At 54.1% G+C, this 18,210-nt stretch overlaps 1 protein-coding gene across 2 annotated transcripts in view; it reads right to left on the reverse strand.

The window, feature by feature from the left end:
- Positions 1-14,377, reverse strand: part of JAZF1 (JAZF zinc finger 1) — a 53,376-nt gene extending 38,999 nt beyond the window's left edge. For both annotated transcript variants that reach the window (XM_068131869.2, XM_068131870.2), the window contains exons 1-2: positions 13,792-14,377; positions 7,180-7,252 (exon numbers count right to left, since the gene is read on the reverse strand). In XM_068131869.2, coding sequence (XP_067987970.1) covers positions 7,180-7,252; positions 13,792-13,906 — 188 coding nt within the window. In that variant the 5' untranslated portion in view covers positions 13,907-14,377. The remainder of the gene's footprint in view (positions 1-7,179; positions 7,253-13,791) is intronic.
- Between the last annotated feature and the right edge of the window lie 3,833 nt (positions 14,378-18,210).

Raw genomic sequence — 18,210 nt, forward strand, 5'->3', positions numbered from 1 at the left:
AATTGTCCACGTGCAGGCAATTATTTTTCAATCTCATGTCTACCTGTGGCTGGATTATTTTTGCAATGTTCAAATTCCAGGTTGCTTGCATCCTTGGCAAATGTGGACTATGCATTGTTGTGGTTGTGTTTCAGCAAGTGCAAGAGAAGGAGGTAGCCTGAGGTTTTCTTCACAGGTTGGCATGTCACACCATGATGCTTCTTGCACATTGGAACTTCAGATTCTCAGCCTGGTCATGTAATTTTTCCCCACAACAGAAAGTGACACTCATTACCACAATTCTTAATTTTCTATGGGATATTGTAACTAAAACAAGACCGAAAGTCTAACAGTGGCGTAGCCAGGCTTGTATGATACTTTAGTTGGAGGATGGTGTGACCTGGGTGGGGATACCAGTTAGTAAATAATGTAAATATCAATTATTTGGAAGTACTCCAAGTCTCTAAGCTGTCTGTCACCATGGAGATGGAGATTGCATTGAGATACTGGTTTATTCTATATGTTTCGAGTCAATAATGAACCAACCATACACCGCTTCAATCCAGTAACATTGCTGTCACGACAAAGGGATTGCAGTGGTATGATTATATTAACTATTATTCTTTTTTTTTTTTTGTATACAGGATCAAGGCTCATGATAGAGCTAACATTTATCACACACACAAAAAAAAAATCAAACAGACACACAAAATATATAATAAGGGTAGAGGTAGACAAGATGGGGAGAGAAGGGGAAGCATACAAACACAACATTTGAGAGCAGGGACATCGGGAGATCTGTGGGAGGGCTTGGGGGGAGGAGGCGTGGGAAGGGGGGGGGGAGGGGTGGGAGAAGTATAAAACACAAGGACATTTATTTGATGGTCATTTTAACAACTATGTTGTTATTATTATTAACGTTATTATTATTATTACGAAGACAATGTTACTGCATTAATAAACTGAGGCCAATTCCTAACTCCTGTGAAAATTAGTGTATACCGCTTCTCAGAGTCATCCATGAAGCATACACCGCTTCAATCCAGCAACTTTGCAGTCACGACAAAGGGATTGCAGTGTTACAATTATATTGACCATATTATTATTATTAACGTTATTGTTACTTTGACGAAAACAATACTACTGAATTAAAAATCCAGGACTAATTTGTCTGAAGTGGCCTGAAGGTGAGGCATGAAGGCATGAAGCCTAAGGCCTATAAGTACTGTGTCGTTGGAAGACCCGTAACGCCGATGCTTTCGATATTTGATGGTCATTTTAACAATCGGTTTGTTTGTGCTTCACACTGAATGAAAAGCGTAAAGGTAGAGCATGGCGATTGTGATATTTGACAGGTTCGACGATATATTCGGCCTGAATGGCATAGAAATCAAAATGGTGGTGTGTGGAGTCAGCCGTCGTACGCTGTAATGACATCACAGAAGCAATCATCACATCACCCCTGTTGTGTGACCAGTTCCTCAGTTCTGATTGGTGTACGTTTGTGAGGGACATACATACTGTTACGTTTGTGGGGGTAGGGAAGAAATACCTTTGTGAAGTCAGGATTGTGTAAATTAGCATGGACCGTGTCGCGAATAGGAACCTCGATGTACATAAACAGGGTAAACTGTGAGGGTGTTTGCATGTCGCCATAAAGGGCGTGGCTTTTGTGTTAATTAGTTATAGGGCTTAAGATTAATAACCCCCAGTGTGTAATTGCCCCCCTGTGATTTTTATGCCTCCGCCGACGAAGTCATTATATTTTCAGGATGTCTGTCCGGCTGTCTGTCCATCCGTCCGTCCGTCCGTGATAGGTTTTCGTTACCGTGATAACTTGAGAATGGCTAAAGGGATCTTAGTCAAACTTGACACAGGTACATATAATGAGGTAAAGATGAACTGATTAGATTTTGGGGTCACGAGGTCAAAGGTCATGTTGGGTAAAAATAGTTACCTCGATAACTTGTGAACCAGTGATGGGATTCTGACCAAATTTGGTACACTCATGTAGAATGGTGTAAAGATGAACAGATTCGATTTTGGGGTCAATAAGTCAAAGGTCAAAGTCTGTAATAGGTCTCTAACTTGAGAACGGCTGAAGTGATCCAATTCAAACTTAGTACGGGTATGTATAATGTTGTAAAGATTAACTTATTCGATTTTTGGGTCAAAGGTCAAATCTGTAATGGGTCTATAACCTGAGAACGGCTGAAGTTATGAAATTCAAACTTGGTACAGGTATGTATAATGATGTAAAGATTAACTGATTCGATTTTGAGTTCAAGAGGTCAAAGGTTAAAGGTCAAAGTCTGTAATAGGTCTATAACTTGAGAATGGCTAAAGGGATCCAATTCAAACTTGGTGCAGGTATGTATAATGATGTAAAGATTAACTGATTAGATTTTGGGGGTCCTGAGTTCAAAGGCCAAAGGTCACAGGCCATGTCAGATAAAAATGTGAGAACTTGTGAACAGCTAAAGGGATTTAAATTAAAACTTGATACAGGTATGTATAATGATGTAAACATGAACTGATTAAATTTTGGGGTCAATAGGTCAAAAGGGCAGGTAAAAAAATTCTAACTTGAGCACAGCTGAATGGCTTTAAATCAAACTTTTTTTTTTTTTTTTGTTGTTGTTTGTTTGTTTGTTTGTTTGTTTTGTTTTGTTTTGTTTTGTATACAAGATCGAGGCTCGTGAGAGAGCTAACATTAATCACACAAAAAGACAAACCGACACACAAAACACAAAAAACAAGGGGAGCGGCAGACAAGATGGGGAGAGAGGGGGAAGGACACAAAAGAGAGGGGGAAGAGGGGGAAGGACACAAACACAACATTTGAGAGCAGGGACATCGGGAGGACTTGGGGGGAGGTGGGAGAGGAATAAAACATATGAACACTGCAAGGACTCTGGGGTGAATTACCGGGGGTAGAAAAGATCAAGGTTTTCGATGGGGGAAGATAAGAGATGGTGGTGAACAGCTGTTTTAAAGACCTGGAGGGAGGAGTGGGATTGAAGGGAGTGGGGGAGTTTGTTCCAGAGGCGGGAGAAAAGGGGAATGAAAGAGTGAAGGTGAGCAGAGAGCCTAGACTTTGGCAGTTTAACCATAAGAGGGTTGCAGGCAGATCTTGTGCGACCTGAAGGAATATTGGGGGGACAGAGCACAGAGAGAGCTGGGGGAGCAAGGCCGGAGAGGAGTCGGTAGAAGACAGAAAGACCACCAACCTGCCTGCGGTGAGTGAGTGAAAGGCCCTCGGTGTTGACTACGTCGCAGGAGATTCCAATGATTCTGAAAGCTTTGGCCTCAACAGCGTGAAGCCGAGCAAGGTGTGAGGCAGGAGCACCAGCCCAGAGGGGGGAACAGTATTCCATTGAGCTGCGGATGAAAGCCTTGTATGTGGTGAGGAGCTCAGGTGTGCCAAGGAAGGACTTCGCACGACGGAGGATGCCCAGTCGGCGACTGGCTTTGGAGGCCAGCTTGGAAATGTGGTTTTCCCAAGAAAGATCATGGCAGATAGTGAGACCCAAAAGCTTGAGCGACAGAACTTCTTGGAGAGGATTGTTGAGAAAGTAGATGGGAGGGTTGTCCAGTCGGTCCTTTCGGAGAGACATTGTAAGAGTGTGAGATTTGTCAGGATTGAAAGACATGTTCCACTTGTTTGACCAGTCTGTGATTTTGTCCAGGTCTGCAGAGTGAGGGGGCTGCAGACTGCCGATCTGAGGGATGAGGAATGGAGCGACAGAGAGTAGAGTCGTCAGCAAAGAGATAGAGAGGATTTTCAAGAGAGTCAGAGAGATCATGTTGATACAAATACTTGATACAAATTGATACTTGATACAACTTGATACAAATATTATAATGATGTAATAATGTGGGCGGAGGCATATCAGTCGATGTCGTGATGTCGAAGAGTGTCGTTCTAGTTTATTATTATTACCCTCGCCAGAGGAGAGGGTATTGCATTTGAGTCCGTTGTTTTGTTTGTCTGTCTGTCAATTTGTTTGTCCGCACAGAATAAATATGATTTTCTCTGCAAACGTTGGTCTGATTGACAGAAAGTTTTCACCATAGGTGCAACTCCACCTGCAGAATTTTTTTAAATGATAACTAGGACGTCATAGGTCACGGGGTTCAGACGCCATCTTGGAAAAACCGAAAAACGTTGCACCTCTGTATCTCCGAAAGCGCTGAATAGAAAAAATTGAGACATGGTTCATTGTAAAGAACTCTCCATGGGGAATAAAATATGTTAATGATGATGTCATAGGTGCCTCCATTATGACGTCATAATTCGACAAGTACAAAACTTCATCCAATCAAGATGAAATTTCTTGAGCATAATCTAGGAATAAAGTAGTTTAGACACAATTAATGATGACGTCATCAGTCACGTGGTTCGGCCGCCATATTTGTTTAAACACAAGCCTTAAAAACTGAAAATACATCCTGGCGAGGGTTTGCAATCTCCGATTTCTCTTTGTAGTCTTTGCATTTACTGCCATTAAACCCATTATTGGTGAATTTCATTCTTCGTCTTGTTTCGTTTCTGTGTTGTGGGTATCGGATAACCCCCGTATGCTTCTCATTGATGTAAGGCTTCGTTCGGTTCCTTCCCGCGCGTGCCAAAATAATCCCACCAAGTTTGGGTATACGGCTCGGAGTTAATGACATTCAGCTTTCCCCTCATCCTAAGGTGTTCACGACACGGCGGATGCGACAATACACATATGCATACACTGTTCTAGACAGCTTTTCCCCAAAGGCTACACCGTAAATATAACACTTGCCGAATATGTCTGTCCTCCACATCCCTAAGATGAACGACAATTTGCTTTCCCAAAGTGCAGGAACCTTTAACGCATTTTTTAACGGAATGTGCACTGTATGCAAAGGTGAGAGTTGAGGGACACCATCAAGGTCTGGATTCAGGGATACACAAGAACAAGGCAAGAGGCTTTGGTAAAGTGACCTCACTACTCACGAGGTCTTTGTTAAAAATACAGATTAGCATATAATAATATGAATAACACAGATTTGTTACCATAAACAAATTAAAACATCGATGTACATCATATAAAAGAGGCAAAAACAGTGCGATCAGACAGAATATTTGTCGGCCCGGGGTCCTTGTGCTGCGTGAGTTGATTACACGATATATTGCTATTGTAACAGAATGAGCATTTTTCTTGGTTATATTAAATTTTATAAGTATTCAATGAGTGCACATGACTTGGTTTATGTACACCAAATTGTGCCTCAACAGTCCCAGAGTTGACAGTGCATGTCAGAGCAGAAACTCTACCATGAACTCTACCATTATGTGACCAGTGACAAAAAAAAATAATCTCAATTTAATCAATTTTAAATTCAGGCTGTAATACAGCAAAATGTGAAAAAAGTCGAGGGGTGTGAATACTTTCTGAAAGCCCTGTAAAGCCAAGCTAACATATTGCCACGTTCGTGCTTCATCAGACAACTGTCCTGGCTTGATTTTTCCCGCATTTTGGCGTCATGGATACTCAGACAAGAACAATTGCCTTGACTTGTTTTTGCCGACTGTTTTCGGCAACCTGGATGTCACATTTGTATATAGAGTTCCTCCTGAGCATCGCCACGCAGACAGAATTCAATCCATTGAAGGAACACGGTTGGACACTGATCAGCTGCTCTGTGTTTCTCTACATCATTGGGGGCGATCTTCGCCCAAGGACACGAAAACAACGCATCCTTCTTCTTTAACAATGGCGGAACAGAGTCACGACACTTGTCCGACTGTCGGTCGGACAAGTGTCGATTCTGTGATCTATAAACAGCAGGCACAAGTCACCTCTTATCGGAATGGGAAAAAAAAAAGTCAGAACAGCTATACACACAAAGGCACAACAAAGTATGTAGAGTAATCTACTGCCACATCTGCAAAAATCGAAATATTCCAGTTCCAGAAAACCTATGGAAACATGAACCAAAATCGATAATTGCAAACAAGGAAGTATTGCTGACGTTCGACCTGATGATCCCATCAAGTGTGAACATAGAAAATGAACCATTGGGACCGGATATAGTACTTGGCCACAAAAAAGAAGAGACAGCATTACCAATGGAGGTATCAGTAGTCAGTACCCAGCCATTTTGGCCAAAGCAACACAGACATCAAGAAAATGACCAAATATTAAGATCTCAAAAGATCTTGGAAGGTGAAGAAACCGACTTTGGCACCGAGGTTAATGGGAGCAACGGCAATGAAGAAAATAACCTCACAGATATCTTAAAAGCCATCCCTGGGAATATTAAGTACTACAAAGTAACTACAGTCACAACCTGTCCATGCTCGGTGATGATACTAAAAAGAGCCATCAGAACGAAACTGAGAACAAGAAAACACATCTTGGTCCATGAATCAACATCCCTTAACAAAGCAGAGGTGGGTACTTCAAGACATTGGAGGGCTCCCTTTCAATTTCTGAAACCCACATTTGGAGATAACAATCAAGCATGTGTGCGCACACATACACAGTTTGATTCTGACTCTGGCCTAATCATGTCAAAGATTTTTAAAATAGTGCTGCTTCCTTGCTCGAGGCTCAGTTTTAAAGCGTAGAGCGTGGATACACGCCATAGTTTGGCGTCCATGGGGAGAAGGAAATTCCTTCTTGACTAACCTGCTGAGTGCAGAGTGAGAAGTGACATCACCAAGATGGCATCCCCAGTACCCAGTGTGTCCAGGGAAGTTAAGTCTTCCCCCAAGATCATCAGCCGTGGCTGTCTGAACTCAAGTTAAAGTTGGTCCATGTATTTGTCTGCATGCATGTGCTTCAATCTGTGTTGCAGCTCCTCCATGAGCATTATGGCATCAAATATATTTTCTTTTTTTTGGAAATTAATTATAATACGAGTTCGCTCATGAGAAAGTTCAATGCAGGAGGAGGCCACCATGTCCATCAAACATGTCCAATGGTTGCCGCCCTATGGTTGTTTGTCCTTGCTCCATCGTTTTTGAGCATCAAGCAAGGAAGCATGATGTACCTTTTTTTTTTAAATCTGTGGTATGACTTGGCCTGGGTCAGGTTCGAAACACCAACCCCCCAGACTCGGAGCAAATGATCGAACCATCACTATTCATCCACTCCTTCACCCGTTCCTTTTCCCACTACATGCACCCACTCCACCTGTGATATCAGCAGCATTCACAAATACCTGCATATGTAGCTCAGAGCAATGTACGTGGGCTGCTGCACTTCCTGAATTTCCAGCACTCGAGGGTCCGAGTCTGGGGGAGAAGTTCGCAAAGATAAAACAAGCATTTTCCGGCAAGTTCCGAAACTCACCTTGCAGGAAAACTGTTACAAATCCTCATTCAACAATTTATTTTTAATCTCAAGAAGTTCAGCGAAGTTGTTCTGTTTATGGTTTCCATTCTGAGCACACAATTCATGACTCTGGGACGCAGAGTTCAAATCACATATCGTATTGATTTGTTCATTGTCTGTCAAGGTCCTTCCTTAAAAGTCATGGAGCTACTGATACCTTCTGACGTCGTTCTTAAAGCACCTCAAAGGAGCTCTTCCAGGAGCCTCGAATCGACTTTCCAAAAGCCATCAGATAAACTGTGACGAACACGGCAAGCTCTAAAATCGGGCTCTGCCAGAGCAATCGTGACACAAAATAAAACGTATAGTGGATAAACCTTTTCTGTTAAACTGCATTATCTTGTGTGAGACTGTTCTACATGAATGAGTTAGCCAAGTGACGTTTTAGGTCTCTTCGTGCAACTTAAAAATGCAATCTGTGCTTTGCACAAACTATTGTCCTTTATGTTTACTCAGCGTCATCAATGACTACCTTGTCATGTTCACCAAGACGCCATCAATCTTCAGCACTATAACAGCCTCTTTCATCCTCTTCATCATGCGTAATCATAATCATCCACCACAGCATCCTCCTCCTCCAAAACCACAAGCACCACATCCTCCTCCACAGCATCCTCCTCCTCCACCACAGCATCCTCCTCCTCCACCACAGCATCCTCCTCCTCCACCACAGCATCCTCCTCCTCCTCCTCCTCCACCACAGCATCCTCCTCCTCCTCCTCCACCACAGCATCCTCCTCCTCCTCCTCCACCACAGCATCCTCCCCCCCCTCCTCCTCCACCACAGCATCCTCCTCCACCACAGCATCCTCCTCCACCACAGCATCCTCCTCCTCCGCCTCCACCACAGCATCCTCCTCCTCCGCCTCCACCACAGCATCCTCCTCCTCCGCCTCCACCACAGCATCCTCCTCCGCCTCCACCACAGCATCCTCCTCCTCCTCCACCACAGCATCCTCCTCCTCCTCCACCACAGCATCCTCCTCCTCCTCCACCACGGCATCCGCAGCCTCCTCCTCCTCCACCACGGCATCCTCTTCCTCCTCCCCCACCACGGCATCCTCTTCCTCCTCCCCCACCACGGCACCCTCCTCCTCCTCCACCACGGAACCCTCCTCCTCCTCCACCACGGAACCCTCCTCCTCCTCCACCACGGAACCCTCCTCCACCTCCACCACGGCACCCTCCTCCACCTCCACCACGGCACCCTCCTCCACCTCCACCACGGCACCCTCCTCCACCTCCACCACGGCACCCTCCTCCACCTCCACCACGGCACCCTCCTCCACCTCCACCACGGCACCCTCCTCCACCTCCACCACGGCACCCTCCTCCACCTCCACCACGGCACCCTCCTCCACCTCCACCACGGCACCCTCCTCCACCACGGCACCCTCCTCCACCACGGCACCCTCCTCCACCACGGCACCCTCCTCCACCACGGCACCCTCCTCCACCTCCACCACGGCACCCTCCTCCACCTCCACCACGGCACCCTCCTCCACCTCCACCACGGCACCCTCCTCCACCTCCACCACGGCACCCTCCTCCACCTCCACCACGGCACCCTCCTCCACCTCCACCACGGCACCCTCCTCCACCTCCACCACGGCACCCTCCTCCACCTCCACCACGGCACCCTCCTCCACCTCCACCACGGCACCCTCCTCCACCTCCACCACGGCACCCTCCTCCACCTCCACCACGGCACCCTCCTCCACCTCCACCACGGCACCCTCCTCCACCTCCACCACGGCACCCTCCTCCACCTCCACCACGGCACCCTCCTCCACCTCCACCACGGCACCCTCCTCCACCTCCACCACGGCACCCTCCTCCACCTCCACCACGGCACCCTCCTCCACCTCCACCACGGCACCCTCCTCCACCTCCACCACGGCACCCTCCTCCACCTCCACCACGGCACCCTCCTCCACCTCCACCACGGCACCCTCCTCCACCTCCACCACGGCACCCTCCTCCACCTCCACCACGGCACCCTCCTCCACCTCCACCACGGCACCCTCCTCCACCTCCACCACGGCACCCTCCTCCACCTCCACCACGGCACCCTCCTCCACCTCCACCACGGCACCCTCCTCCACCTCCACCACGGCACCCTCCTCCACCTCCACCACGGCACCCTCCTCCACCTCCACCACGGCACCCTCCTCCACCTCCACCACGGCACCCTCCTCCACCTCCACCACGGCACCCTCCTCCACCTCCACCACGGCACCCTCCTCCACCGACCACGGCACCCTCCTCCACCGACCACGGCACCCTCCTCCACCGACCACGGCACCCTCCTCCACCGACCACGGCACCCTCCTCCACCTCCACCACGGCACCCTCCTCCACCTCCACCACGGCACCCTCCTCCACCTCCACCACGGCACCCTCCTCCACCTCCACCACGGCACCCTCCTCCACCTCCACCACGGCACCCTCCTCCACCTCCACCACGGCACCCTCCTCCACCTCCACCACGGCACCCTCCTCCACCTCCACCACGGCACCCTCCTCCACCTCCACCACGGCACCCTCCTCCACCTCCACCACGGCACCCTCCTCCACCTCCACCACGGCACCCTCCTCCACCTCCACCACGGCACCCTCCTCCACCTCCACCACGGCACCCTCCTCCACCTCCACCACGGCACCCTCCTCCACCGACCACGGCACCCTCCTCCACCGACCACGGCACCCTCCTCCACCGACCACGGCACCCTCCTCCACCGACCACGGCACCCTCCTCCACCGACCACGGCACCCTCCTCCACCGACCACGGCACCCTCCTCCACCGACCACGGCACCCTCCTCCACCGACCACGGCACCCTCCTCCACCGACCACGGCACCCTCCTCCACCGACCACGGCACCCTCCTCCACCGACCACGGCATCCTCCTCCACCGACCACGGCATCCTCCTCCACCGACCACGGCATCCTCCTCCACCGACCACGGCATCCTCCTCCACCGACCACGGCATCCTCCTCCACCGACCACGGCATCCTCCTCCACCGACCACGGCATCCTCCTCCACCGACCACGGCAGCCTCCTCCACCGACCACGGCAGCCTCCTCCACCGACCACGGCATCCTCCTCCACCGACCACGGCATCCTCCTCCACCGACCACGGCATCCTCCTCCACCGACCACGGCATCCTCCTCCACCGACCACGGCATCCTCCTCCACCGACCACGGCATCCTCCTCCACCGACCACGGCATCCTCCTCCACCGACCACGGCATCCTCCTCCACCGACCACGGCATCCTCCTCCACCGACCACGGCATCCTCCTCCACCGACCACGGCATCCTCCTCCACCGACCACGGCATCCTCCTCCACCGACCACGGCATCCTCCTCCACCGACCACGGCATCCTCCTCCACCGACCACGGCATCCTCCTCCACCGACCACGGCATCCTCCTCCACCGACCACGGCATCCTCCTCCACCGACCACGGCATCCTCCTCCACCGACCACGGCATCCTCCTCCACCGACCACGGCATCCTCCTCCACCGACCACGGCATCCTCCTCCACCGACCACGGCATCCTCCTCCACCGACCACGGCAGCCTCCTCCACCGACCACGGCAGCCTCCTCCACCGACCACGGCATCCTCCTCCACCGACCACGGCATCCTCCTCCACCGACCACGGCATCCTCCTCCACCGACCACGGCATCCTCCTCCACCGACCACGGCATCCTCCTCCACCGACCACGGCATCCTCCTCCACCGACCACGGCATCCTCCTCCACCGACCACGGCATCCTCCTCCACCGACCACGGCATCCTCCTCCACCGACCACGGCATCCTCCTCCACCGACCACGGCATCCTTCTCCACCGACCACGGCACCCTCCTCCACCGACCACGGCACCCTCCTCCACCTCCACCACGGCACCCTCCTCCACCTCCACCACGGCACCCTCCTCCACCTCCACCACGGCACCCTCCTCCACCTCCACCACGGCACCCTCCTCCACCTCCACCACGGCACCCTCCTCCACCTCCACCACGGCACCCTCCTCCACCTCCACCACGGCACCCTCCTCCACCTCCACCACGGCACCCTCCTCCACCTCCACCACGGCACCCTCCTCCACCTCCACCACGGCACCCTCCTCCACCTCCACCACGGCACCCTCCTCCACCTCCACCACGGCACCCTCCTCCACCTCCACCACGGCACCCTCCTCCACCTCCACCACGGCACCCTCCTCCACCGACCACGGCACCCTCCTCCACCGACCACGGCACCCTCCTCCACCGACCACGGCATCCTCCTCCACCGACCACGGCACCCTCCTCCACCGACCACGGCACCCTCCTCCACCGACCACGGCACCCTCCTCCACCGACCACGGCATCCTCCTCCACCGACCACGGCATCCTCCTCCACCGACCACGGCATCCTCCTCCACCGACCACGGCATCCTCCTCCACCGACCACGGCATCCTCCTCCACCGACCACGGCATCCTCCTCCACCGACCACGGCATCCTCCTCCACCGACCACGGCATCCTCCTCCACCGACCACGGCATCCTCCTCCACCGACCACGGCAGCCTCCTCCACCGACCACGGCAGCCTCCTCCACCGACCACGGCATCCTCCTCCACCGACCACGGCATCCTCCTCCACCGACCACGGCATCCTCCTCCACCGACCACGGCATCCTCCTCCACCGACCACGGCATCCTCCTCCACCGACCACGGCATCCTCCTCCACCGACCACGGCATCCTCCTCCACCGACCACGGCATCCTCCTCCACCGACCACGGCATCCTCCTCCACCGACCACGGCATCCTCCTCCACCGACCACGGCATCCTCCTCCACCGACCACGGCATCCTTCTCCACCGACCACGGCATCCTCCTCCACCGACCACGGCATCCTCCTCCACCGACCACGGCATCCTCCTCCACCGACCACGGCATCCTCCTCCACCGACCAGGGCATCCTCCTCCACCGACCACGGCATCCTCCTCCATGACCACGGCATCCTCCTCCATGACCACGGCATCCTCCTCCATGACCACGGCATCCTCCTCCATGACCACGGCATCCTCCTCCATGACCACGGCATCCTCCTCCATGACCACGGCATCCTCCTCCATGACCACGGCATCCTCCTCTATGACCACGGCATCCTCCTCCTCTATGACCACGGCATCCTGCTCCTCTATGACCACGGCATCCTCCTCCTCCTCTATGACCACAGCATCCTCCTCCACTATGACCACAGCATCCTGCTCCTCTATGACCACAGCATCCTCCTCCTTCTCTATGACCACAGCATCCTCCTCCTCCTCCTCCTCCTCCACTATGACTACTATGACCTCTATGACCACAGCATCCTCCTCCTCTATGACCACAGCATCCTCCTCCTTTATGACCACAGCATCCTCCTCCTCCACTCCCAACACCTCCACAGCATTCTCCTCCTCCACTCCCAACACCTCCACTACCACCACAGCATTCCCCTCCTCCACCTCCACCACCACAGCATTCTCCTCCTCTACCACCACTACTACAGCATTCTCCTCCACCAACACCACAGTCAGCATTGTCCTCCTCCACCAACACCACAGCATTCTCCTCCTCCACTCCCAACAACTCCACCACCACCACAGCATTCTCCTCCTCCTCCTCAACCACCACCACCACAGCATTCTCTTCCTCCACCAACACCACAGTCAACATTCTCCTCCTCCACCAACACCACAGTCAGCATTCTCCTCCTACACAAACACCACAGCAGCATCCATCTAGTCCACCACAGCATACTCCTCCTCCACTCCCAACACCTCCACCACCACCACAGCATTCTCCTCCTCCACCTCCACCACCACAGCATTCTCCTCCTCCACCTCCACCACCACAGCATTCTCCTCCTCCACCACCACCACCACCACAGCATTCTCCTCCTCCACCACCACTACTACAGCATTCTCCTCCACCAACACCACAGTCAGCATTGTCCTCCTCCACCAACACCACAGCATTGTCCTCCTCCACTCCCAACAACTCCACCACCACCACAGCATTCTCCTTCTCCACCACCACCACCACAGCATTCTCTTCCTCCACCAACACCACAGTCAACATTCTCCTCCTCCACCAACACCACAGTCAGCATTCTCCTCCTCCACAAACACCACAGCAGCATCCTTCTAGTCCACCACAGCATACTCCTCCTCCACAACCACCATAACAATAACATCCTCCTCCTTATGACCCTCCTTTTCCGCAGCATCATTCACATCATCCACCACATTATCCTCCGCCATTGCATCATCTTCCTCCTGCACTATAACCACATAATCTTCCACAAGGACATAATCAACCTCCTCCTCCACATTGTCGTCTGCTGCCTCCAGTGCATGACCATGATCGGCGTGCACGTTTAACAGCGTTACCGATGTGCGTATCCTCGATGTGCTCGATCAGTTCCCCTAGGGAGGGAAACGTAAGTCCACAACCCCCGAAACGACAGCTGTTTGAGAAGAAAGAGACCGCGGCGACGCCCGTCATCGCTCCGGACACACACCGAGGGACGCGAGAGGAAGAGCCAGAGGATGTTCGGAAGCGAAATGTGGACGGGAGGAGGGTGAAGATGGGGGCGGGAGAGGAGGTAAAACCATGGGCGATCGATGTGTAAGAATGACCGAGGATTAAGAAGAATTTTACGGGATGCAACTTGGATGGATTAGTGAAGAATATTTTTGAGGAAGAAAAAAAAAGGGAACGAAAGAGACGGAAAGATAGTTAATAGGGAATGAGATACGGCTGAGAAAGGGGGAAGGAATAAGTGGGGAAAGGGAATATTGAAGAAGGCGGGACAGGACAAGGCGGAGGCGGAGGCTGGACTGGACTGGGTGCTGAAGAAGAAGCGTGACGTATTGAAGGCGGGACGAGCAGGAGGCTTCACGTGGTTCATCGGTGAAGAAGAAGAAGGAGAAGCTCGAAACATTTATACTGTAACGGGAATGGAGGAATAATGACGTAAAGGAAACGGTCGTGGAAGACTGAAAGATTTACATGACGACGTGAAAGGAATCCGTCGCAGACCGGAGACGGGCGTGACAGGAACGAATGAATAATTTTTTTGAATGAATAATTTTTTAACTGATATAGTTTGAAAACCAAGAATACTATGGGCTATATTCTTATTAGGGTGAAGAAAAATATTTACTGTACAAAAAGCAAATATAACATAAACTAATTTTAATATAAACTAATGTACCGCATTTCAACTTAAAGATTTGTGGACGACAGGATAATGGGAGATATTTATTACGTATGCAAATGTGGCATTTGAACAAATATTATCTCTGATCTATTATAATATGTACCCTTAATACTGACATATTACGATTTGACAGCATTTGTACCCTTAATACCGATCTGTTACCTACCCCATAGGGCATAGAGTATAGAGCTCCGAAGCGATGACGTCACGTTGGCATGACGATCGCTCAGCTGGTTCTAAACCAAAGAACCCGGAAGCACGCTCGTTTCGATCGAGCGCGCTTCGCGTGTTGAAGCATTACTAAATATGGATGTCGTGTCGATCACCTCAATATTGACTCACTTTTGCGACGAAACAAAATCCTTCCAAAGAGGAGAGAATTATTAGCTGCGGTCATCGAAGGTGGATGGTTATGTTTTCACCCCTGTCTATCTATTTCACTATTTGTCTGACTGTGAAGAGAGCATCTCAAAAAAAAAAAAAAGTCAAAAAGAGAATATTGTGGTGCTGCGCACACACGACTCGATTGCCAGAGAGGTAGGCCACAACGCGTTGGTACAACAAGTGTCTTTATTAAGAGCTCGCACTTCAGCACTGGGCGGGCTCGAGCTTAGAGCCCGCATATATGTCCCGAGGCCACGCCTTGCCCCCGGGCGTGGCCGATCGGTCGAAAGGCGGGGCATGCATTTTAGTTCCCCGCCTGGACGCTCGCGCCACCCACCGGTGCGCGGAATTATTGCCCCTTGTGCCCGCCACACGCGCCCCCCCCCCCCCCAGAATTCCCGCGCACCTGAAGGGTGAGCTTGCGGGGAAGCTGGATGACCCGGCCGAAACGCCCCCTGGCGATGCGTGCAGGGCTGGGGGGTAGCGGGACGGTGGGGCTGGGGGTCTGAATGCCGGGGGGCGGCCTCGACGCGGAGGCAGAGCTGCTTGCGGGGGGTGGTCCAGATCGAGGTGGGCCGGTTTGAGGCGGTCCAGTGAGATACGATCCGGGGCGCCGCCGATGTCGACGGTGAAATATTTGTCCCCGGTCTCCAGCACGCAGAAGGGCCCGTCGTACGGGGGCCGTAGCGGTGCCCGGAGGGCGTCGTGCCGGACGAAGACGTACTCCGCCGTGCGAAGCTCCGGGGCGACGTGGGAGGACGGGCAACCGTGGTGTGCCGTCGGCACCGGGGTGAACCTCCGGGCGGTCTCCTGCAGGGTGGAGCACTGTTGCGCCGCGGAGCATGGAGTCGGGGATAAATTTGCCCGGTACCCGCAGTGGTTGCCCGAAAACCAGCTCCGCCGAGGACGTGCGCAGGTCGTCCTTGGGCGCCGTCCTGAGACCCAGGGGAGCCTGTCGGCCCAGCTGCCGTCGCAGAGGCTGGCCCGGAGCGCGGCCTTCATCGAGCGATGAAAGCGCTCGCACAGGCCATTGGCCTGGGGGTGGTAGGCCGTGGTGCGGTGCAGTTGGACGCCGAGCCCTTGCGCCACCGTGCCCCAGAGCTCCGAGGTGAACTGGGGGCAGCGGTCGGACGAGATGTCCGAGGGGGCACCGAACCGGGCAACCCAAGTGGCAATGAAGGCTTGCGCCACATCAGCCGCAGACGTCGCTGCCAATGGCATGGCCTCCGGCCACCGAGTGGTGCGGTCCACCATGGTGAGGAGGTGGGTGAACCCCCGCGAGGGGGGCAGAGGTCCCACCAAGTCGACGTGGACGTGGTCGAACTGACGCTCGGGCACCGTAAACGGGGCCAACGGGGCCTGGGTGTGGCGGTGGACCTTTGCGCGCTGGCACGCGAGGCACGTCCTGGCCCAGTCGCGGACGTCCTTCCTGAGGCCATGCCAGATGAACTTCGCCGCGACGAGCTACTGGGAGGCCTTCGTGCCCGGGTGGGACAGGCCGTGGATGGCGTCGAAAACCGTGCGCTGCCAGCCAGCGGGCACGATGGGGCGAGGCCGGCCGAGGGAGACGTCACACAGAAGGGCCGCGCCCGTGACATCGAACGGCACCTCGGTGACACGGAGGCCCTCGACGGCGGTCCGCAAGGCCTGGACGCCGGGGTCGGCGGTCTGGTCCTCCGCCATCCAGGCATAGTCGATCCCGAGGTGGACCGCGTGCGCGACGGACCGGGAAAGGCAATCCGCCACCGGGTTGTCTTTCCCCGCGACGTGACGGATGTCCGTCGTGTACTCGGACACGGCAGAGAGGTGACGCTGCTGCCGTGCCGACCATGGCTCAGCGACCTTGGCCATCACGAACACAAGGGGCTTGTGGTCGACGAAAGCCGTGAACGGGCGGCCCTCGAGCAGATGGCGGAAGTGTCGGACTGCCAGGTGGAGCCCGAGCAGCTCGCGGTTGAAGGTGCTATAGCGGCGTTCGTGCGAGCAAAGCTGCCGGCTAAAAAATGCCAGCGGCTGCCAAGCACCACTCACCCACTGCTCGTGCACCGCGCCCACCGCGTAGTCCGACGCGTCGGTGGTGAGGCGATCGGTGCATCGGGTGCGCCAGCATGGTGGCGTTGGCCAGGGCCAGCTTTGCGCCCGCAAACGCCGCGGCCATCGGCTCCGACCAGGCGATGTCACCTTTGCCCGGCTTGCCCCAGAGGGCCTCATGCAGGGGGCGGAGGAGCTGGGCGACGTGGGGCACGAAGCGGTGGTAAAAATTTACCCTGCCCAGGAACTCCTGGAGCCCCTTGATCGTGCGGGGGCGCGGGAAATCCCTGACCGCCTCCACCCTGGCTGGTAAAGGGATGGCCCCGTGCCTGGTGATGCGGTGCCCCAAGACGTCGATGGCAGCGATGCCGAAACGGCACTTTGCGGGGTTGATGATCAGGCCATGCTGGCCCACGCGTTCGAAAAGTGTGCTGAGGTGGAGCAGGTGCTCCTCCCGGGACGCGCTCGCGACTAGGATGTCGTCCAGGTAGACATAGATGAAGGGTAAGTCACGCAAGACGCTGTCCATGAGCCGTTGGAACGCCTCGGCCGCATTCTTCAACCCAAAAGGCATTCGCAGGAACTCAAAGAGGCCGAAAGGGGTGATGACGGCCGTCTTTGGGACATCGTCCGGTTGGACGGGGACCTGGTGGTAGTCCCGGATGAGGTCCACCTTGGAGAACACGGTCGTGTTCGCCAACCGGGCGGAAAAGTCCTGGATGTGCGGGACCGGGTAGCGGTCGGGGGTGGCGGCATCATTGAGCCGGCGGTAGTCACCGCACGGCCGCCATCCTCCGCGGGGCTTCAGCACAATGTGCAGAGGAGAAGCCCAAGCGCTGTTGGAGCACCGTACGATCCCCAGCCGTTCCAGCGTGGCGAACTCCGCTTTCGCCACGGCGAGCTTCGAGGGGTCAAGTCGGCGTGCCCGGGCGTAGACCGGTGGCCCGACCATGGGGATATAGTGCTCCACCCCGTGTTTGACGGCCACCGCTGAGAAGGTGGGCCGCGTGAGGGCCGGGAAGCTGGCGAGGAGGCAGGTAAACTCGTCCGCTGCCGGAAGCGTGCAGACTAACCTCACCGGGAGGGAACCTTTCAGCAAGCCGCTTGGCGAGCTGCTCAGCAAGCTGCTCAACGAGCCGCTCAGCGAACAAGCGAGCGAGCTGAAGGTTTC

The sequence above is a fragment of the Myxine glutinosa genome, chromosome 12, assembly GCF_964187855.1.
Source record: "Myxine glutinosa chromosome 12, kmMyxGlut1.1, whole genome shotgun sequence".
Classification (NCBI taxonomy): domain Eukaryota; kingdom Metazoa; phylum Chordata; class Myxini; order Myxiniformes; family Myxinidae; genus Myxine; species Myxine glutinosa.